Source organism: Raphanus sativus, chromosome 7 (genome assembly GCF_000801105.2).
Source record: "Raphanus sativus cultivar WK10039 chromosome 7, ASM80110v3, whole genome shotgun sequence".
Classification (NCBI taxonomy): Eukaryota; Viridiplantae; Streptophyta; class Magnoliopsida; order Brassicales; family Brassicaceae; genus Raphanus; species Raphanus sativus.
In genome coordinates this window covers 2,971,202-2,993,597 of record NC_079517.1, presented here as the reverse complement: position 1 = coordinate 2,993,597, position 22,396 = coordinate 2,971,202, and the positions used below count along the sequence as shown (strand labels likewise).

Here is a 22,396-nt window from a genome sequence, read left to right as displayed (position 1 = left end):
TTACTTGGTCTCAAAGATCATTCTTCGGTACTTAATCATCTTCTTGGAAACATTGACTTGATTATGGAAAAAGTATGCATAAAACCAATGATACTTATCCTTTCATTGTAAGTAGCGGCTGTGATCGATAATCGCCTATGGTGGTAATACATTTATCCGTTGAAAAGGATAATGAAAAAGATGTTCAATGTTTTGCTCTTGGTTGTTACAACTTATAACTAGTGAGTTGTTGTAATTTGTTTTTACTAGTTTGGTAATTCAACGATATCAAAGACCTTGCTTCGAGTTAAAAGTTTGTCAAGTTCTCTCTCTCCACAATTACAGTTTAATCACACAAACAGAAATAAACAAAGAAGGAACATATATTAATACAAACGATGTAAGTATATTATAGCACATCATAAACCAAACATAGGCGGCCAAAAGGACAACGCGAAGACAAACATTGCAGTAGTAGCTGTCTTATAATATTTAACCTGTCAAATAAATTACACCCAATAATCATATAAATATAAACACACAAATCTCTCTTTCTTCTTTGTCTTCAAAAGGGAATATGGGGTTTTTACTCATGATATCCCCAGTTTCATCCCTGAGCTTGTGTTTTGTTGTCTCCATGACTTAACGAGACTCAATCCTTTCTCTGTGTTAATGCATTTAACTGATTCTCTACCTGCACAGAACAAGAAACAAAATATTTACATTTCGTGGGGAGATATTTACAAGATTTTATCTCAAGAGCTAATGATAACGAATGAAGTTAAACTCATGATCTCAAATCAAATATAATTTCTAGAAAAAAGTGAGAAGACAAACCTGCCCATTTCTCTGCTTCAATTTCTTTAATTCTTCTGTTAGGCTCAAAAAGCTTTTAACAATCAAAGATGAAAAGAAAAAAAAGTTATTCAATGCTCATATTGAGTATATAAAGACGTGCTTAAGTTTTAGTCACGATGAGTCTTGACTATATAAGGAAATGGACACAGAGTCTTGCCTTGAGACATTTCTTAATTAACTTCATGACTAGTCTTGTAGTAATATCATGTATTTTGGTTAAAGAAAGAAATGTATTAATGTACCTCTGTTGCAGTAGCATAACTTGGGTCTGAAGTTCTTTCTCCCGTTGAGTTGCAGGCGGAGTCTACATAACAAAAATATGTCAATGAATATTTGAAGAGTTGATATGAATAAGATTCAATTTAATAGCAAATTTGAAAGCCTTTTTTGTCGTTGTTGTTGACTCTTATTCGTTTACCTGCAATAGCTCATCGACGCTTGTCTCTGGTGATCCAGGTTGCTGCTTGACTATGAATTTGACAAATAAAAAAAACAACTCAGAACATTTATGTTGAATTCTTCAACAAAAGAAAGGAGAGATAAAGATCCTAGGGAAAATTAGATATCTATAGATGAAGAGGATTGTAATACCAGAGGTTTGCTCCACGTGTTTTATGAGTCTCAATATCTCTTCCTGCCAAGACGAGAGAGTATTTTAACTAACGACTATAAAAAGTGATTTTCTCTTAATGGTTTTGAATTTTTACCCGTTGCATGGTGTTTTGCTGCAAAATGGACTGAACTGATGGGAGGATTGAGGCGGTCGTAAGGGAGCTCGGGCTGCTTGAACCACCGCTAAACGGTGTGAATGTAGAGTTTGTTGATCCCTAATAATTGTACCACAAAACCAAAATACACATTTTCAGTTTTCATAAAGACGAATCAACATTGCTCTTTTATGTTTAGACCACTACCTTCTTAAGACCATAATAGCTTTAACATCAATAATCAAATGAAGTTTGTAGAGTTCGGTACTTTGTTATACCTTGGGACTCAGATCTGCTGATGTGACCTTAAACCGTCCCTTGTGCTCCACATGCGGGGAATCTGACATCTCGTCCACTGCATAAATTGTATTCAAATTGAAGACTATACAAGCATATGTACACTTATAATGAGCGGATGGAAGGTTGATTACCAGTATCTCTCTTGGGACGATGCAATGATCCACTGTAGCTCCGCTCGCTCTGATATCTACGCAGTTGAAACTCCCTATACAGAAGTAAGTCAAGTGGCCTTTAACATTACTCAATAATAAAGAGCTTCAAAGTCAAATGACGCATGTCAAGTTAAGTTTTGGGGATGCTAACCTGTCAGCTTCCATTGAGATTCTTTTTGGAGAGAAGGTACTCTCTGGTATAAGTGAACCACTCGAATATTTTTTTTGTTCAGAAATGAGATAACGTGGTAAAGAAGAGTTTTGTGCTGCACTGTCCTCTTCTTTCGTGGTGTGGGCCATAGATCCAATAGAAGAAGCCTTTGTTAAATGCTGTTGTCCAGAACTCATTTGGCTTGCATCTTTCCAATCAGCAGTGATTGCATTATCCTCGTCCTCACCGACATCAAAGCACCCTCTGCATCATGAGACAGGTAGAATAAAGTTCAATCTTTCGTTCAAAATTTAGAAACGTTGTAGCTATGGAGTACTAAACAGAAAGGATGCTTATGGAGTACAATTATCAAACTGCTCTACAACTCCATAGCACATCATGTGTGCCAGTGCCTAGAGTTCGATTGGATAAATCTATAGGAGCTAGTATGAATTTAAAGAACAGGACATACTTGAGTGCTTGAAGAGGTTTGATTGGAAACGAGGCGAAAGAACTCTCCAAATCCTGTATGTCGTTTAATTCGTCCTGAAAAGAAGAAGACGACAAAGAAATACATGTTAGAGTTGACGGCAGAGGATCAAACTTAAAAGACCTATATTTCGATTCCCAATAGCGGGTTGATAAGAGTATAAGAGAATCGTTTCAAATAATATACATCATGACTGGGAGTTGTTTCTGAGCTGCTAGCCCTTTCAGGGGAAAGAGCAGATTCATCCTGCCTTTCACATTGCTTTCTGTTGAAATCAGGCTCTTCAGCATGTGAACTATCATCATCTGAAATCTACAAGGCCAAAAAGTTAGTCCCTTGCCTTGTATTATTAACTTGGCTAGAATGGTGCTAGACTTACAAGGGCAGCCTGACTCTTTAGGTCCTCGAGATTGAAATTCCAAGCGCTTATTCCCCTTATGTATTCTTGCTGCGGAGAAATAGGAAGTCTGAGTACAGATGTACGAAATTGAAACACACAATCACACTCGACTACCACAAGATCTTTATTTCTCATGCTAAAATTAGTAGCTTAGAGACATATGCAGAATATTCTCAGAAGATGGGTGAAATTTTCGTTTCTTAATCCTTGCCTGTGATAAGTGTGCTTCGTACTCGGACTTGTTTTGCATTAGAAGATCAGCTTCCTTTGACTGAAAGGAAATATTCACATATCAATCAAGCTTTTCCAGAATTTTTTTCTTCCCAGCAAAAGACAAAATAAGTTTAAGGGATGGGGCAGCGACCTTTATCGTTCTATAGCGTTCACCTAATGGAGGAAGACCATTAAGTATAGTTTTAGCCAGGTAATCAGGTGTGCGGGCTTGTTTGAAAAACGGGTGTTTTAAAAGCTTTTCTGAAGTTGGACGCTTCTTTGGATCTTTCACTAGGCATGTACCCACCATCTCTTTGAAGGCCTGTCAAGACCAAGCAACCATTAAGTTTGAAAGAAAAAAAGAACCTAGAATGATACAAAAAACGGTCACCACTCACGCACTTTTGAAAATCTTTTGTCTCTCTCGTAGTCAAGTCCGGGAGGTGCATTTTGTAAGGTCATCAGCAAAACCTAACAATAATGATTAACGCAAATAGAAATACATGAACTGAGTACCAGAGAGAAAATGAAGAAAAGATAAAAAATCAAATGGAATCATTATAACTTACTTTCATTGGCGGATACTTGGAAAATGGGGCATGACCATGTGCCAGTTCAAGTGCCGTAATTCCAAATGACCATACATCAGCTCTGTGACAGGGAAGAAATGTATCAGTCAACAGACCTGAGTATAATGGTGGGGAAGCAATGATTTAGCATAAAGGCAGAGTTTAGAAACTATAGAGCATCAACTTACTTAAAATCATATCCATGTAGCTGCTGCATGACTTCAGGAGCCATCCTATGCAGAAACAAGCATAAAATCAGAAATTATGTCTAAGATATATCCACATGTACCTAGTAACCTACAGAACATGGCATTACTAAAGTTGAAAAAGCTTACCAGCATGGAGTCCCAACGAATGTATTTCTGGAACGTTGTCTATCTCCTGTATCAAACATGCAAGCTGACACTCCAAAGTCTGCTAGCTTAACGGCACCATTGGAGTCCAATAGTATATTTCCAGCCTGCAACGGAAACCATACGTATTAGTAAAAACGATTATACCTTCATCTCAGTAACATACAACTAATGGGTAGATTACTATAAAAAGATAAATAAGAAGAGTCCTACACTAAAGGAGAAAAGCTGCAACCATATACCTTCACATCCCTATGAATATGTCCATGAGCATGAAGATACACAAGAGCTCTGAGAGTCTCACGGAGTAAAGTAGCAATAACAGGTTCCTCAAATCCGTCTTGATAAGAAGACTTTATTATATGGAGACAGGATCCTCCAGCCATGTAAGGCATCACAACCCATAGCTGGTGCCCAGCGGTAAATGAGCAATGAGCTTGTAACACATTTGGATGATTGATCAGACTCATTGTTTGCACCTCTCTCCGGATCCCATCCTACAAAAAAAAAAAATCAATTTTCATTCATTCATGTTAACAGAGACAAAAATAAAAGTCCGTGATGTTCGTTCAGAAATGCATCTTAGTATTTACATCTAGCTTAAGCACGTGAAACTCTTAACAATAAAAAAGAAAATTAAGGTCGAAACATGTAACTACGTTGACAGATTCATTAGGTGCTTTACTCCACAATTGGACTCACAAGTATCAAAGCATGAAACAGGACGATAAATAAGACCAGAAAAGTACACTGACAAAAAGACAGTAAACCTTTTATTTCATATTTTTAGAATAAGAATGAAAAAGTAGTGTACTCAACTCACCAGATCGTTGTTGCACTTTTCAAGATCAAGAACCTTGATAGCAACGACCTCGTTAAGCGGAATGCACAAAGCTCTGTGCACAGTCGCACTGACACCATCTCCAATTTCTTCGTGTAACTTGTAGTCTTTTGCATTGAGAGGAAACTTTTTCTCTGACATAATTATTGTTTTGTTATCTTCTTAGCCCTTAGTAACCTTCAAAGTAATTCGACTTCCAATTCACCAGCATGTTACACTTCTTCAAAGCAGAGAGATCTCAACAATGTCATACCACCTGCGCAAATGCAATTCGAAAGAAGAACAACTCAGAAACCCTAAGATGATTAAGTTCGTCGTCTCCCTCACTCGTTCTAGATGGCAAACACAACTATAGAATTCGATCGACAAAGCTTGACGCGTTTTCGTAATTTCTACACCACATAATTGGTCATCACCCTATGGATTTGAGAAATGAAGAGAGAGAAAATCAATCTGAAAGTTCTTCAAATAACTACCGAAAATGAATTCGAGGTAAAACAAATCTGGGAGAAAGAGGAGAAGAAACAGCGCTGACCTTTTAAGTCAAGTCAACGGAGTTCGTTTGCTTAGGAGCTGACTTCTCCTGCTGATGATCTCCTCCAATCACGCAGAGAAAAAACAGAGGGAGACGTCGTTCACCGCAGTCAATTGCGGCGGTGGAGTTTGATAGATTTGGCGATCGATCTGCTAATTAATGAGACGAGAATTGTTTGAAATTCGTAGCGCTAGAGAGAGGTTAGAATTTCTCTCTCTCTCTCTCTCTCTCTCTCTCTCGCTTTCTCTGTCTTCGTTGTCGACTTCTTCTCCTCCTTGTGGATTGCTTTTTCTGGCGTCGGGTTTTCGCTTAGCAGAAAGAATCTCGAGCTAAGAGAAACGGTTACGAGAAACCCGATTTTGCCTGGTTTAAGTTGTGTACCGGTTTTGGATTAGTTTTTACCCGGTTCACAAAATTAGTTGAATTGTGAACTAATATCCCACTAGATCTTGACCTGTGCGACCGCACGGGTATTAGTTTTCAGTTTTTATTTATTTATACTAAATAGTATATTTGTAATATTTGATCGTTTTATATTGATTAAGCTATGGGTGGATATTTGCATATCCACTCGAATTCGGTTAAAATCTATTCGGGTTTGAGATTTTGAGTTTAAAGATTCTAGCTCTATTCAGTTATTTATAAACTTTGGTTCCGGTTTTATTCGGATATTTGCGGGTTTGATAACCCGTTTAAATTATTTTTAATTTTTTTAAATTTATATATCTTTAAATATCCCTAAATCTTAAAAAAAATATAACATGTAAATTTGAATAATGTAAGCCAAAGTACCTAAATTAAAAAATTTAAAATAGGTTTAACTTGAATATTTAGATGAAGAATAAATATATATTTTAAGTATTTTGGTGTTTTGATTATTGTTTATCTACTTTAGATGTTTACTTTCGACTATTTTTTATATTTCAAATATTTTAAACAACTTAAAATAACTTATATCATGGATATTAACTCGAAAAATAGCTAACATATTGAAGTATATAAATATGATTTAAATACATTCGAATATCTGAAATATTTCGTTCAGATAAGATTTGGTTATGGTTCTCTAGATACCAAAATGGTAAATCCGTTTGGATAGTATCTAGTTTCGGTTCAAATTTGATAATATTATTTTCGTTCAGATTTGTTAAACGAAGAGTTGATATTATAATTTCCATGAATTGTTTGTCCAATAAAAATGTATTTTTTTATAATTTGACATTGATTTAATTGAAAAGTTAATGAAGTATATTTAATTCAAATTTAATTTTAGAAAACACATTAATGTAAGTGGAAAAGACAAAGCATTAAAATAGGAAGTATTATTTAATTGTGTATTTAATTCAAATTTAATTTTGGAAAACACATTAATCAAAGTGGAAAAGACAACATTAAAATAGGAAGTATTATTTAATATCAGTGGCATAGAAGTGTAAATAACACTGAAAACTAAGGGGCATTCTATATGTGTACTTCTCTTTTAATAATATAGATGGGAACCGGGGATTAATCACCCCGTTATGATAATTGAAAAGCGTGGGAACTGTTAGCTTACTTTAGCTCTACCAATTTTATAATTTTTGATTGAGATGACATTGAGATGAATTTTTAGTTATGAAACTGAAGAAAAATATATATAAATAAATACTATTTTTGATTTCCAAAATTTTCGAAATAACAGTGACATATACTTTTGGATTTTAAGACAACAATTCTGAGTTGTATGCAGCTAACAACACATGTCATTTTTCTTTTATTCTACTTGTTTTACCATAGATTGTTTGGTGTGTGTGATTGAAAACCAGTTGAATAAATTTATTTTTGCATTCATGAAACATTAAAAGTTTTTGGACAAAATATCAGATAAATTTGTTAAAAATCCGTCCAACCTTATCATATAAATATTAAGGCTCTGAAATCTTTGGGTTACTGTAAAAATGGATAAGAAGATCGAATTATACCTTCAAATTAACAAGAACTCTTAGTTTATATTAACTGTAGAAGCTTACCGGGTACCAAACTGAGTTTCCGGTTCTGTTCTGCGTATTAATATGGTACCGATATTCTAAATTAAGAAAACAATATTTATTATCGGGCTGGCGAAGAGATGATTGCTTCACAGGAGGGAGGTGTTGCTGGGGTCAACCTGCTTCTTGATTGGATGGAAATTGCTCTCACCAGAATTTTTTCATTTATGTAACAAATTATTATATTTTTACCCAATATTCTACTGGTAAATTTGTTTATATAAAATTATATTCACCAAAAAAAATTGTATGACCAATATTGGGGGAAATAATATTTATACTTCAAAGTCGAATTAAAAGGTTTTATTACAAGTTTACAACTCACAGATGATGTTGACAAAATAAAACTTTATCGCAGTTGAAAGGACAAAAGGTTAACAATACAATTTGATCTTTTAGTTGGCTTTCTGCGCATGTGCTTGGGAAAATACAACATGGACAACAATATCTGAACATTTATTTGTGGGCTAAATATATCTGAAATATTGTTCAAACAATGTTATACCTGATACTTCTATAGTTAACGGTTTATATTAATGAATGCTTAGCATATCAAAAGGCAATCAGAAATACTAGGGTATATCTAATCTAGGTACAAACAATCAATATAGTTTTCGTATATTTTATGCTTAGTTAACATGTTTTGAAAATATTAAATTCATGCTTAGATATGTTTTTTTGGTCTAAGCTTAGATATGTTGGAAAAAAAATTGTTGAACAGAATTCATTCGTTTTGTTATAAACGTAATTTTATATTTTCTTCACACTCATTATAAAATTTATTATAGTTTATATTTTCAATTAGTAAAGGCTAGTTATAGGGATAAAATTAAAACTGCATAAAAGCTGTATTAAGTTATAAAACGGCATTCTTAGTAAAAAAAACAAACAATTAAGTCATGTAATAATTTTGTATTTTAAAAGGGCGAAAGCATATATTTGAAGAAAGGATCTGAATTTTTTTTTTGAAGAAAAAAGAAGAAAGGATCTAAAAACATATAAGAAGATTATGTGTGTTCGAGAACATGCCAAAATAATGTTCAATAATGATGCTCTCTGAATAGATGAGTATTAACAAGTGGACCAATAAATGTTTGTGTTTTTTATGCCAAGCTTGGTCAACACAAGAATGTATATCATAAATTCATAATGGTATGGAGGTCCATCAAAAATACTTATACAATTGGGCTATACTTGCAAAGTAGTTGTAAATCGGAATACATTTAACGCAGCCGTAAACCGGTCTAACTTCATTTCGGATAAAGTATATCTATAAAGTATAAACAATCTAGAAGCAGCACAAATCGAAGTTTCAATCATAAAATGTTCACCATCCGAATATGCAATGAAATTATAAACTTTAAAATCTTCCTAAGTTTGAAAAAGAAAATTGTTTAAAAAAAAAACATAATTTATAAGTAATCATACAATCACTTGAAACAAAAAAAAAAACAAACTAATCTCACGTTATTCGTCAGCCTTGACGTAACATTCCCTGAAAACTCGATGATCATATCTATAAAAATGATAAATTATCCTTAAACAAAGACAAAGAAATAGATCACGGTTCCTTGTCAAAGCCGCCACCTCCTCCTCCTCTTGTTGCTCAAGTAAAGCCAACACATCCACATCTATACGCACACACATACGCAGGCACCTTCTTCCCTTCTTCACATACTAATATATATATATACACACACAGAGCAAGTCCAAGTGTATGAACAGAGTCAAGAAGACAGAAGTTATTACAGATAGCGAAGAACACAGAACCATGCAAGGTCTTTCTTATTCAACGGAGCCGTTTAGCCCCAGCTTCAGTTTTTACGTCTCCGGTGAGATCATCGAAGCCGCCGTTAGAGTTGTCCGTGAGTCTCACTGCGACGACACCGCTGAGTTCGAGTTCGAAACATCGCCGTTATGCGAAGAGAACTTCTTCCATTTCCCAACGATGACGGAGATGAAATCTTTCAAGCGTGAGGAGGAAGAAGACGATGGCGTCACTTCGAAGAATCTTTTCTACGGTGGATGGATTCTTGACCAATCTGTATCCTCGCCGTCTCAGTCGCCTTCTTCATCTTCCGAGTCTGAAGACTCGGAGGATCTTTCTCCGAGAAGATACAACTGTTTCTGGAGCCCGACACGAACTCCGGCGAGAGTCGATAGCTCCAAGAGCAAAAAAACTTCGAACTCACCGAGACGGTGTCGTATCAAGGATCTTCTGAGGAGGAGCCACAGCGACGGAGCTGTTTCGACCAAGAGCGAGCATAAACGGTGTCGTTTCAGGGATCTTCTGAGGAGAAGCCACAGTGACGGTGGAGGAAGTGGTGGGTCTTCGGTTTTGCCGAGCGGTAACAGCTCGCCCGTAACGAGAGGGAAAAGTAAAACGACGTCGAATAAGTCTACTACTGCTAACACTGGGGAGGTGAATATGAGAAGAAAGACTTATTTACCTTACAGGCAAGATTTGATCGGTGTTTTCGCCGGAATGAGTAGACTCCGTCGATAAAAGAATTTTACTGCTGTAACTTGTAAATTTACACATTGCTCCTTGTTCATTAATATATTTGTCAAGACTATTCATCGTGCAAAATGGGCGCCCCCAATGACGAGGTTTAAAATACGGCCTTATTGGGCCTGGCCGTTTCATTGTGCATGATTGTAGCGAGATGCTTAGCACTGCTTCCTAAGAGCAGCGTATTGCTACTGAGATGTGCGTACATATATCCCAATAATACATATATAAATATGTATTATTTGAGAATTACTAACATTGCGGTAAATTTTATAAATTAATAGTGGACAAACTAACAAACAAATTTAGTTTTTAACTAAACTAATATAAAATATATCGTAATTCAAAAAATAAAATAATATTAAAAAACTTTTAGATAAATACATAGTCTAATTAAAATGATAAATTCATATTTGTTACATATACAACTTGTATAAGGTTTATATATAAACATAAAAAAACAATACACTGTTTGTTGTTCTTTTAAAATGAAACTAGATTCTGACCCGCTCTTTAAAGGACGGGTATATTTTTTGTTTTAATTTAGTTTTCATATTTTGTGTTTTCTTTGTGATTGTATTTGTATTTTTATTTCTAATCCTATTTGTGTATAAATCTTAATCAAAAATTTTATTAGATAATAGCAATTTAAAAATTGATCCAGTATATTGCCGGTCGAACCCACCAACCCGCGGTTCATATAAACAAAATTGAAATCCGCGGGTTGGTGGGTTCGACCGGCAATATACCAGATTAATTTTTAAACTGCTATTATTTAATAAAATATATTTTGATTACGATTTATACACAAATATAATTACAAAGAAAAATACAAATATAACCACACAAAAAAACACAAATATGAGAATTATATTAAAACAAAAATATACCTGCTCTTTAAAGGGCGGGTCAGAATTTAGTTATGGTTTAATTTTGTTGATCTAAACATCTATTATTTCAAATTGATTTTTAGTGGTTTATTTTAAGAAATATTATCAATTATTAATAAATAATTAGTAAGTCTTGAAAATATATCACAGATGACAAAAAAAAAGTCTTGAAAATGTTGAATTTTAAACCTACTACTAGATTCTGACCCGCCCTTAAAAGGGCGGGTATATTTTTTGTTTTAATTTTAATTTTCATATTTGTGTGTGTTGGTTATATTTGTGAATAAGTCTTAATCAAAATACATTTTATTGAATAATTGCAATTTAAAATTGATCTGGTATACGTTCGGTTAGGACTGGGTTGCGGGTTAAACCTGGTTCGCTGACCAGTCAACCTGCGGATTTCAGTTTCTTTTGGTCAAAAAGTCTGACCCGCATAATCCGCAAAAAATAATTTTGTACTTGCTCCGCTTAATTTTGCGGTTATCGGAAGATTATATTTTTTTGACCCGCCTTAAAAGGGCAGATATATTTTTTGTTTTATATCTTCTTAGAAGTTTAATTTTTATATTTTTGTTCTTAAGTCATATTTGTGATTTTAGTCATATTTGTGATTTTCTTGGTATAATATTTCTCCTAAATGGTTAATAAGAGGTTTTAATCTATTTTATTAAAATAGTTGAATCACACCTATATCTATAAAAAATTATAATTATAAAATGACTATAAAAAACTGAAACATAAAATTAAAATTTTCAAAAAAATTTTAAACAAAAAACATATCCGCCCTTTGAAATGGCATGTCATAATTAATAATATTAAATAGGAATACTAATTTACTTTTTTATTAATAACTTATAATATTTTTATATTTTTTAAGATTTAAAACTTAATTTTATAATAATTTTAAAATATTTTTGAACACGCAAAATTCTTACATTTGCACTGAACAGGCAAGCTATTATATGTTGATAAAATAATCATTTAAAATAACCGAATTTATATGTACATATTAGTCGACCATATAGATATTTATTATCAGATGCTGAATACATTTTATAACTGTCGAGTACTATATGTGTATAATACGAAGTGGTTGCGAAAATATTGACACTAAAGGGGAAGTTACAAAATTCAATATTATTAATCTATTCAATATTATTTCTGTAACTAAAATAAATAAATAATTGGACATAACCTTGTATCAATTAGTCATGTTGAAGAATTAATAGAATAGATTTATTCTTTATTACCAATAGAGGAATTGTCGTTTGGCTGCTTCTATTAAGTGCCGTTTAATATATGCAGACAATAGTTATTAATAAATATTAAATTAACGGCCATTATTCTCTATTGTTTCATGAATTTTTATTTGTATAAATTAGTTACAGAGATTCCTAGAATATAGGAATGGGGAAGTTATGCCGTTAAAAAAAAAGGAAAAGGGGAAGTTATAACATATTTCATTTTTGGAAGAGTAAAATATGAAAATAATTAATTGGATACAACCTTTTATCAATAGGTCATGCTGCAAAATTAATAGTATTGATTCATCTATAATTTTTCTTTTCATTTAAAATGGTTTTATTTTATAAAACATTTCTAAGTTGTAAGATATGTAATTTCAGTATTTAAGAATACTGAATAATTTAATAAAAAGAGATGAAATCAAAATTTACAAAACTTAATAAAAACTTTATGTTTCAAAAAGATATATATTTTAAGATCTTCACACATATTAAAAAAACATATGAAAATTTGCCTACCATATTATTTTTGTAACTAACTTTAATAATGATTTTTAAGTTTACAATTTATCATTATTTAATTCATCGAAATGTAATTTTTTTTTGTTTACTGAAACATATATGATATATCTTTCCGAATAGAGTGAGAGTATATAATATGGCAAAATCAAAATTTATTATTTTTAAGGGAGCTTCTGAGCTTTGGGAACTCTAGTTCGGCATCTCTTCCTTTCATCATATTTGAACCAATATATATATATCATCATTATCCTCACTATCTTCATCACCTCCATGTTTATTCTTGACTTCCCATCTTAGATTAATTGCTACTTGCAATGGTAAGACACCTTTATTCGATGAACTTCATTTTCTCCACACTCGACTTGCACAATAAGTTTAAAAGACCGTATGAATGATATAAAACAATCTATTCTTGCTCCTTGGATTGTGTTTATTTTTTATTAAATTTATGATTATGGGTGGGCATTCAGATATCCATTCGGATTTGGTTTGGGTTTGTTTAGGTTTCAGATTTTAAGGGTCAAAGATTTTAATCTCATTCGGGTATTTCTAAATTTTGATTCGGATTTGGTTCAGATATTTACGGTTCGATTCGGGTTCGATAACTCATTTAAATTATTTTAAAAATCTACTATATATTTTAATTTTCTCAAAATCTATAAAATAAATGTTACATATGAATTTGAATAACATATGTCAAAATACCTAAATTTAATATATAAATATGGTTGAATTGAATATTTGGATAAAGAACCAATAAATATTTAATTATTTTTAGTGTTTTGAATATATTTTAACTATCTTAGACAATTAATTTTTACTATTTTATATATTTTTAAAATATTTTTAGACAACTTAAAACATCAACATTAAATCTAAAAATAATATATATATATATATATAGTTATTCAGATACATTTGGTACCCAAAACTTCGCTTTGGATCGAGTTTGATATCGGTTCTTTAAATACCAATATTTTAAACTTTTCGGATATTTAATCAATTTTTGTTCGAATTCGATACTAATTTTTCAGATCGGATTTGTTCAACTCTTCGGATTTGGAGGTTTTCCCAGCTCTATTTACGATGAGAATTATAATACAAATATATGATAAGAGAACTTCAATTTCAAATTAAGTCGACAATTTATATCGTTATTACATTTTAATAACAAGACACGTTATTTTTCAATAGATGGTATATCTATTTTATTAAAACTCAAGTACAAAATGAGATTGTTTGGAGACTTGAATAACAATATAAAAAAATTTGGAGTGTTTGGCTATTGGTTTAAAAGTGGTTTACGATATTTGCTAAAATTTGGATTGTTTGAGTATCGTTCTAAACTAAAAAGTGATTACAGGAAATTGCTCAAATAATCTTTCTTTCCACGTAAATATCATATGCAACCTAACAAATCGAAAATTACTTTCTCTTTGTATCAGTTCTTTCTTCCCACGTAAAAGGCATAACCCAATTAAATATGCTTTCCCATAATTCAACCAATTATGTCGCATGATATTTAGAAAAAAATCTAATACTAATTACCACATATTACGATCCCATATCCATTTTGCTCAATAAAATTGTCTACCAAGATACTCTTAAAACAATTGAATCTAATTTGAATAGTAGTCTTAAAGAAATTTGAGATTATTAAAAGGATGTACACATTGAGATTATTTGGAAATTTGAATAGTAGTCTTACTAAAATTTGTTTAGAAATATGGATAGCAATTTAAAAAAAAAATTGAAAACATGAATAGCAATATAAAAAAATTGTTGGAAACATAGATAGCAGTATATATAAAAACTAATGGCTTATGTTGATAATAAAAATTAGAAGCTCATTATATTATAAAAACTATCTAATTGGACCAACTTTAAAATATACAAAAATAGACTAATCTAATTACCTAAAAAAGTTTTTATCTACAATAATCATAAAAAATAAAATTTAAAATTTATATACATATTCCAAATAATTTAAAGTTGATTTATATCAAAAATTGATTTAAAATATACATATACTCAAAAAGTTTTACTAAAATATTTTCCAATAACCATTATTAAAATAATGTCTCAATATATATAAGAAAAATACAATAAAAAGCCCAATTTCATATACCAACATAAATAATGGTTTTTATATTTCACATTAAATTTTAATAATATTATGTATTATTATTTATATGATGGTACATATAAAATACTATTAATTATATGATTATTTATATGATGGTATTTATAAAATACGATTAACTATACGATGACATATATATGATATATAATAGTGACTAGGGGTGAATTTTTGGGTATCCATTCGGGTTTGGTCTGGATCTGTTTGGATTTTAAGTTTTCGAGATCAAAGATTCCAGCCCTATTCAGATATTTCTAAATTTCGGTTTGAATTATATTTGCATCTTTAGGGGTTCGGGTTATGATAAATTATCTAAATTATTCTAAAAAAATAAATTCATTATTTGCTTTAAAATTTTCAAAATATAAACAAAATAATATATAACAAATAAATTTGAATAACATACCTAAACTTGATATATAAATTAGTTTGAGTTAAATCTTTTAATAGAGAATCAATAAATTGTCTACCAGAATATTCTTAAAACAATTGAATATAACTTTTCTAATTATTTACCATATATTGCGCACTCAGTTTTAACAAAATCTTAGATTTAAAAGCATATATTCACTACAGGAAATGTGGGTAGTAATAGCGCACGAAAAGCGCTATGATTCATTTTTAATAGCGCTTCCTTGGACGCTCTGACATCGCCCGTTATAATAGGTCCGACCCTTTTAATAGCGGTTTTTCTTTGTGCTATAATTAATCGTACAACAATAGCGTGTTTAATTATGCAATTGTTAATATTTATAATAACGTTTCACAAATGTTATTAAAACCTAATAGTTATAGTTTGTGTTATTAATTAGTTTTTAAATTATCCGAAAATTTATTAATAATAAATTATAAAAACTAAATTAACCAAATATAATTGAATTTAGAATTAATCCAAAATTTAAAAATTAAATTTTATTCATTAATTAAAATTTGTTTACAAATAAAATCAGTTTATACATTAAACCAAAAAAAACATAACCTAATTAACCAAACTTAAATAAACCAAAAATTTAATAACTAAAAAATTTAAACAAAACCTAATAAACCAAAATCTACAGCTCTACGTCTCTTTCTTCTCTTCTTGTTCGGCTTCACCTACACCACCACCACCACTAGCTTTATCTGCCATCTCCTTAAGCCTATGTTCTCTTACATCATCTCCATGGCTTGAGATGTCACAGCTAAAGTTTTTGTACCTCTCTTTCTGGAAAGTTAAGCACTAGCATCAGACAAGATCTGAAGAAGCTCGGCTCGGGACTTGGCAGCCTGTTCAAATTTTCTCTTGTAAACAAGACACTCTCTCATCACTTTCACCAGCTTCATCCAAGATTTCTGTTGTAAAAAAAATCCACACCACACAAGAATTAATAAAAGCCTTGCAATGTTTGTAAGAAAGAAAGTTATGGTTGAGAGATTTATCTGCAAATTTTGCAGTAAAGTTCCACAAGTAATCTCCCCAACAAAAGGATCTTCAGCATCTGTGACCACCATTGTCGTGAACTCACAAGGTCACCTGCAGAAAATATCAAAACAAAAGAAGACCATAACTAAACTAAGAGTATGATATGTATATAACTCATGACAGTGATTAATGGACATTACGCATCAGATTGCAATGAAATCTTAATTAAGAACACAAAGCTAGGAGCAAAGCAAGAAACTCACATAGCTTTTCTCAATCAAAGTTGAAATCTTTTTCCAAATCCAAAAAACACATCCTAATCACTCTTATAAATGATTTGACTTCAGAGACAAAAAAAAAATCAAACCAGCTCTGCTCACGACCCACATTGTGTACCGAAATCAAAAAAAAAATCAAAGAGAGAAAGAGAGAGAACTTTAACGGCAAAGAGAGGCTGAGACTTCCCCCTTTATTCATCTCCGGCGAGCTGAACCATCGAAGCTTCTTCTCCCCATCTTTTTATGAACAGCCGTCTTCCGCCTTGCCACCGGCGCTGCTCCGCCATCTCTGTTTGTGGTTCGAATCTGACTCGAGTCAAGTGTTGTCGACGAAGCTTTCATCATGGCCGAGTGAAAGAGAGAGAGAGAGAGATGGAGAAGAAAGTGTTGTATCCAGACAGGTTGAATCGTAAAAGGTGGATTAGAGTCAATCTCTGTGCGTTTCTGAAGGCTTTGTGATTTTAGGTTTAACGATTGAAAGGATAGATTGAATCGTGAGAGAGAGAGAGATGGAGAAGATTGAGTCGTGAGTGAGAGAGAGATGGAAAGACAGAGATGCAGAAGATTGATCTTAGGCCACACGATCAAAAACAATCAATGGTCACAAATGGTAATCCCGATTTTTAAAAGATTGACCAATAAGGAGAAAGAACGAGGATTGGCAGAGATTGATCTGTGACCATTAGATTGAAAACAATCAAATGGTCAAAAATTAACCAATCAAAAACTATTTTTTAATCATTGTTTTAAGACTTATAATTTTTTGTTTAACTAGATTTTATTTGTAACATCATTTGTTTAACTAAATTTATTTATAGAAAATTAAACTATATTCTAATTTTTGTTATATTTATTTTTTATTTAAAATTTAGAGTTTAAAAGTATGAGTTTATAGTATATGTAATATGATTTAAGGTATATGATTTGTGTTATGGTATACATTTAGATTTTAGGGTTAGAGTACTAGATTTGAGAATTGATATTAAAATTTAAATTTTTAAACTAATAAAAATTATAACTTTAAAACATTTAGTTAGAGTTTAGGGTTTGTGATTAATTTAGGGTATGATATATATATATATATAAGTATAAAGATTGGATTTATGATTTTGTATGTAGAGTTTAAGTTTGGTATAAGAGTTAGAGTTTTATATAAAAGTTTGTAATTAAGATTCAGATTTGAAGTTTGTTAAACTTTTAAAATTTATATTGGAAATTTATATTTAGTGGATGAATGGTTTATGGTTGAAGTTAGGATTTAGGGTATAGAATTTGATGAAGGATCTAAGGTTTACATTTAATATTTTGAATGGAGTTTTTAAATTAGATTTAAAGTTTAAGTTTTGGCTTTAAAATCTGAAAATTTTATTTAAAGATCTAGTATTTAGAATATCATTTAAGTTTGAATTTTAGGGTTTAGGGTATTATATTTAGGGTATTAGATGGATTCGGGTTGCATTAGTGTATTTTTATCAAACTACATTTTTATATAAAGTTTAAAAGTTTAAAATTTATATTTTAGGATTATATTTAGGGTTTAGGAGTTAAATATATTTAGGGGTTAGGGGTTAAAAATAAGTCTAGCTAGTCACTTTGTTAAAATTATATATCCCCAAATTTCTAAATAGAAGTGATAAATTTTTTATAATATATATTGCAATAAGATTAATAAATATAATTTACTCTAATAAAACACATAAATCATAACATACCATATGCTTTTCCAAAAATATTCAAAACACATGAACTCATTGCAAAATACAACAGATAAACTCGCTGATGAAATCTGGTATTGTATCTTTGTTGCCGTAATGAAGTCTGCATAGAACCCATGACCAAGAGGCTCTTTTTGAGGACAGTCTTCAAGGTCCAGCCCTTCCCTCTATATACATTTACACCACTGTTATGTTATACACAATAACACAAGCTGAAACTCATCCGTTAAAGTGGGATTGTTATGCAGAGAAAGATTTTGCAGACTCTTGCAATATTTCAGCAATCCATCTGAAATCTGCAAAAAAATGTATATGTTAACTCTATTCACCGTGTTCCAAAAAAAATGTTGACTCTATTCACAGCACAATAATTTCTTCAAGCTTTCTCATCTGAAACACTTACCAAAACGTGAAGAGTCTTGGATGCTGAAATTTCTAAACCGACAAGGGATGTGTATGATCAAAATAGCCTGATATCGAAAAGAAAACTTAGCCCATACTTATATACATTTTGAGAATGAAGTTGCTGTCGAGTAATAGAGTATAAGAAGACTACAATGATAACGGACAAGGGAGTACTTTAAAGGTAGTCACTAACCAATATAGAAACTAGGCCATTGGTGTTAAGAGATTCACAATGGTAAGCGGCATCACACCTCCTGCAGAACACAAACTTGTTAGGATCTCCTGTTCTACGGCAGACCTAAAGAATATGACGACTCTGCGTAAGTTAGTCAAACATTCTTAGACATTGGCAGTGCAGAGAACAATTCAAATGCAACAGAAGAAAACGAACTTAACTGACCTCACAAAGGGACAACTCCATAAACTCCAGTGAAACAAATCTGCAATTTACAGCAATTATAGACTTCAAAAGCCTTACCAAGCCAGAGAAAGTAGGACACAGCAACTAATCAAATGAGAGTACCTCTATGTTGAGCCCAGGACTTTACACAATTCTTATGGTACTTCTTGCCGCAGATTTTACAAGAAATGATCCTCCTTGCTCTCTCATTTCCTTGGCTTTCTCCCAAGAAGCACATTCTGCACATTACATTCATGCTGGACTCAGCCAACTCTTCACCAACCTGATCTTTAGAGGAAAGCTGTACAAGGAAACAAACGAACACTAGTAAACGCAATTGGTAAAGAAAGCTAACCTCATTGACACCAGATTCAAACCTCCAAGCGCAATCCTCAGCAGCCTCAACCGTAACGGCGGCTTGTCTCTGAAGAGAAACACGTTTCTTCTGCACCGAAGCCTCCTCCGCTGCTTCATCAATGCCGCCATCTCCAACCCCAGAAACCGTACGAGGAGCAGGAGCGACCTTGGGAACCTAATCTGAACCCTAATTCAGTTGCTCACGACCCACCTTCCAGTCAAATCAAAACAAAATTAGAGAGAGAGATGGTGAGGTGGTGACGAGCTGGTGGTGGTAAAGAGCGATAGTGTCAAAAGGAGTGTGGTGGTAAAGCTTCAATCGACGGTGGCCAGAGATCAAATCTGAGAATTTGAGGAAGCAAAGTGGATTGAATCTGAGACTTGCTCTTGTTTCTTCGTATGGAGAAGAAGAAAGACAAAAACTATTTAGTGTATAAATCATAGTCAAAGATTAACTTAAAATGATTTTGATTAAAATAAGAAAAATTTTACATTTACTATAGCATCTAATTTTGGATCTGCAATGTTAAAGTCCCTACACTTAGCAAATTAACGCGGCTAAAATTTTCTATTTTCCCGCGATAACAAATATAGCGTATTAAATTGATAAACGCTATAAAAAAAACATGTATTGATATATAATAGCAGAACTGTCAAAAACGCTATAGTAAGATGCTATTAATACTCACATTTCCTGTAGTGATTACTGTATGTTTTTAAACATGAATAGCATTATAAAACAATGTAATCTTTATATATAAAGTACAGTTTCTATCCCTCCTGGGGTGTCCACCTATGATGCCATGTCACTAATTCACTTTATGTGGTCGCGACACCTGTCACTAATTCACATTCAATGCATCATTTAGATCTGCAGCAAGACGGTGTGTAAAACTCTAGCTGAATTCAATCGTCGTCTCTAACGGAGTCATTAATAATAGCTCCCACTCCTATCACGTTTCATCAATGAATACATCCCCCCTTCTCTGAATCTTAAACTATAAAATTGTTCGTTGTATCCTCTGAAAATTCATCTGTTCAATTGTTTCAATAACAAGCTTCTTAAAAAGATCCAGTGATAACAATGGCTATCTCCGCTGTTATATAGTTTGAGGTTCTGCGAGCAACTCATGCCCTTCAATCTAATTATTGAAAAGTTATTGTTTCCCAATTCACGCATGACCTTTAATCTATTTCTTGAAAAGTTGTAGATTCCGATTTGAATGATTATTAAGGTTTTGTTTTGATGTTTTGCAGGCAGAGAGAATAAGATAAAACAGATGAGAGATCAGATCCATTGTTGAAAGCTCGCTTACGATGCGTTTCGGAAGCATGGTCTGGAATCTTCTAAGACGGCTGACTTTATCTCTGGAGATAGCTTGATGGGTTCGATCACTTGCGCTGTTCTGTAATCTGTTTCTTCGTTGAGGTTGAATCGAAGAACAGAGGTTGGAGAACGGGGTTCTTCGTTGAGATGATTTCTTTATTGCCAATTAGGTAGGGAATCATAATATGACGACTGGATTGATAACTCTTCTACTTTTTGCTGTTTTATGCTTCGATTGGGGGTTCAGTGAGAAAATAGTTAACTTTGGTTTTGACTTATCAATCGAAGATTCATATTTTGATTTTGGTGTTTTTTTTTTCTTTTTCTATTTAGTATTAGGATTACTGTGACAGAAGCATCTGAAGGACTGATAGTGGGAGCATCTGAAGGAAGAGCAATAGAGCATTGTGACAAAGAACATCACGTCGTGCTTTGTTTTTTTCCTTTTTGGAACTTTTTTAAAAGGTGGGTCAAATGGTGAGTAAATAAACCAAGTGAGTTGTAAGATCTTTAGTTATCAAGTCCTGCTTTGTTGAACACAAAGATGTTAAAATGGCTTTATCATGAACTGAAGAAGGATCAGATAAAAACCCAAGAAATCAGGTTATGATTAGGTTTTTGGGTTAGATTGGGTTGAAATTAAATTTTGGTATGGTTTAGGTGATTGAATATTATTTGGTAAACAGTAAACCTACTAAAACCATAGTCTATTGATTTTTAAGAAATTTAAAATTTAAATTTTATATTGTAAAAATTTAATCAATAGCATGTATTTTGAAATTATAATCAGTTATTTAAATAACATGATTATCAAATATAAACATTGTAGCAAATATGTAAATTAGTTTTTTATCTGGGTTCAAATGTAATATTAAATATATAAATATTTCATAAATAAATTTATAATTAATCATACATTTTAATAAAATTATAACAATAATCTACCATAAAAACTAAATTTAGTAAAAATAATATAATCCACTAAATTTTATAAAATTAAATATGAAACAAAATCTATGTGAATCTATTTATAAGTTTGTTTCTTTTCTACTAATAAAAATTTAAAAAAAAACCTCACGGTTTGTTTTGAATTATTCAACATAGATTACTTAACAAAAAATTCATCTTGAACTTTTTTAAAAGAAAAGATCATATTTAAAAATAACAAATAGTATTTATTTTTAAAATCAGAACTAACTTTTGAAATAAATAGTTTATTTACATTTCAGATACAATAATATACAAAATTTAACTAATATTAAATATTAATTTTGATTACCTAACTTTTTGTTAATATGCATCCCGCCCGTAGGGCGGGTCCACTCTAGTGTTTAATGTAATGTTGTTTGGAAACATATGTAGCATTATATTAAGGAAAAAAAAGTAATGGACTTATGTTATTAATAAAAATTGAAAGTCCATTGTATTGAAAACTATCTATTTGAAACATCTTTAAAATATACAAAATAGACTAATCTAATTACCTAAAAACATTTTTGTCTAAAATAATCATAAAATAAAATTTAAACTTTATATACATATTTCATATCAAAATCTATACTATTAAAGCATATGACAATTTATGAATCTACCCCTGAAATTTCTAAGTAATTACAAAAATTGCAT

General features: G+C 31.7%; 3 protein-coding genes and 2 long non-coding RNA genes across 9 annotated transcripts; 2 read left to right on the top strand and 3 right to left on the bottom strand.

The window, feature by feature from the left end:
- Positions 1 to 344: 344 nt before the first annotated feature.
- Positions 345 to 5,888, bottom strand: LOC108818071 (serine/threonine-protein kinase BLUS1). Its single transcript, XM_018590927.2, has 21 exons — positions 5,549 to 5,888; positions 4,996 to 5,269; positions 4,415 to 4,669; positions 4,155 to 4,279; positions 4,008 to 4,052; positions 3,820 to 3,901; positions 3,653 to 3,721; positions 3,402 to 3,572; positions 3,249 to 3,308; positions 3,017 to 3,085; positions 2,824 to 2,949; positions 2,620 to 2,693; positions 2,148 to 2,411; positions 1,976 to 2,049; positions 1,823 to 1,899; positions 1,545 to 1,664; positions 1,429 to 1,471; positions 1,256 to 1,305; positions 1,080 to 1,141; positions 817 to 868; positions 345 to 673 (listed from the first exon to the last, which is right to left on the bottom strand). The coding sequence occupies exons 2-21, from the start codon at positions 5,152 to 5,154 to the stop codon at positions 632 to 634; spliced, it is 2,019 nt and encodes a 672-aa protein (XP_018446429.1). The 5' UTR covers positions 5,155 to 5,269; positions 5,549 to 5,888; the 3' UTR covers positions 345 to 631.
- A 3,347-nt stretch (positions 5,889 to 9,235) lies between these two features.
- On the top strand, positions 9,236 to 10,262 carry LOC108816088 (uncharacterized). The gene has a single exon (XM_018588658.2). The coding sequence runs from the start codon at positions 9,293 to 9,295 to the stop codon at positions 10,079 to 10,081; it is 789 nt and encodes a 262-aa protein (XP_018444160.1). The 5' UTR covers positions 9,236 to 9,292; the 3' UTR covers positions 10,082 to 10,262.
- Positions 10,263 to 15,783: 5,521 nt separating this feature from the next.
- On the bottom strand, positions 15,784 to 17,140 carry LOC108835050 (uncharacterized). The gene is made up of 2 exons (XR_008936481.1): positions 16,725 to 17,140; positions 15,784 to 16,399 (listed from the first exon to the last, which is right to left on the bottom strand). It is a non-coding gene; the product is annotated as an uncharacterized LOC108835050 (long non-coding RNA).
- Positions 17,141 to 18,200: 1,060 nt separating this feature from the next.
- LOC108835049 (retinoblastoma-related protein 1-like) lies at positions 18,201 to 19,889 on the bottom strand. 5 transcript variants are annotated; one of them, XR_001946895.2, is made up of 6 exons: positions 19,442 to 19,889; positions 19,210 to 19,325; positions 19,087 to 19,126; positions 18,880 to 19,002; positions 18,685 to 18,751; positions 18,201 to 18,577 (listed from the first exon to the last, which is right to left on the bottom strand). XR_001946895.2 is itself a non-coding variant. In XM_018608356.2 (6 exons), exons 1-6 carry the CDS (start codon positions 19,570 to 19,572, stop codon positions 18,470 to 18,472), a joined length of 516 nt encoding a protein of 171 aa, XP_018463858.1. In that variant the 5' UTR covers positions 19,573 to 19,888; the 3' UTR covers positions 18,201 to 18,469. The 5 variants fall into 5 exon arrangements, 3 of the variants coding, with proteins under 3 accessions (XP_018463858.1, XP_018463861.1, XP_018463859.1); XR_001946897.2 differs by having other exon boundaries at positions 18,880 to 18,984; XM_018608356.2 differs by having other exon boundaries at positions 18,201 to 18,570; positions 18,880 to 18,940; positions 19,442 to 19,888.
- Positions 19,890 to 20,386: 497 nt separating this feature from the next.
- Positions 20,387 to 21,350, top strand: LOC130497503 (uncharacterized). Its single transcript, XR_008936480.1, has 3 exons — positions 20,387 to 20,557; positions 20,701 to 20,940; positions 21,104 to 21,350. It is a non-coding gene; the product is annotated as an uncharacterized LOC130497503 (long non-coding RNA).
- Positions 21,351 to 22,396: the final 1,046 nt, after the last annotated feature.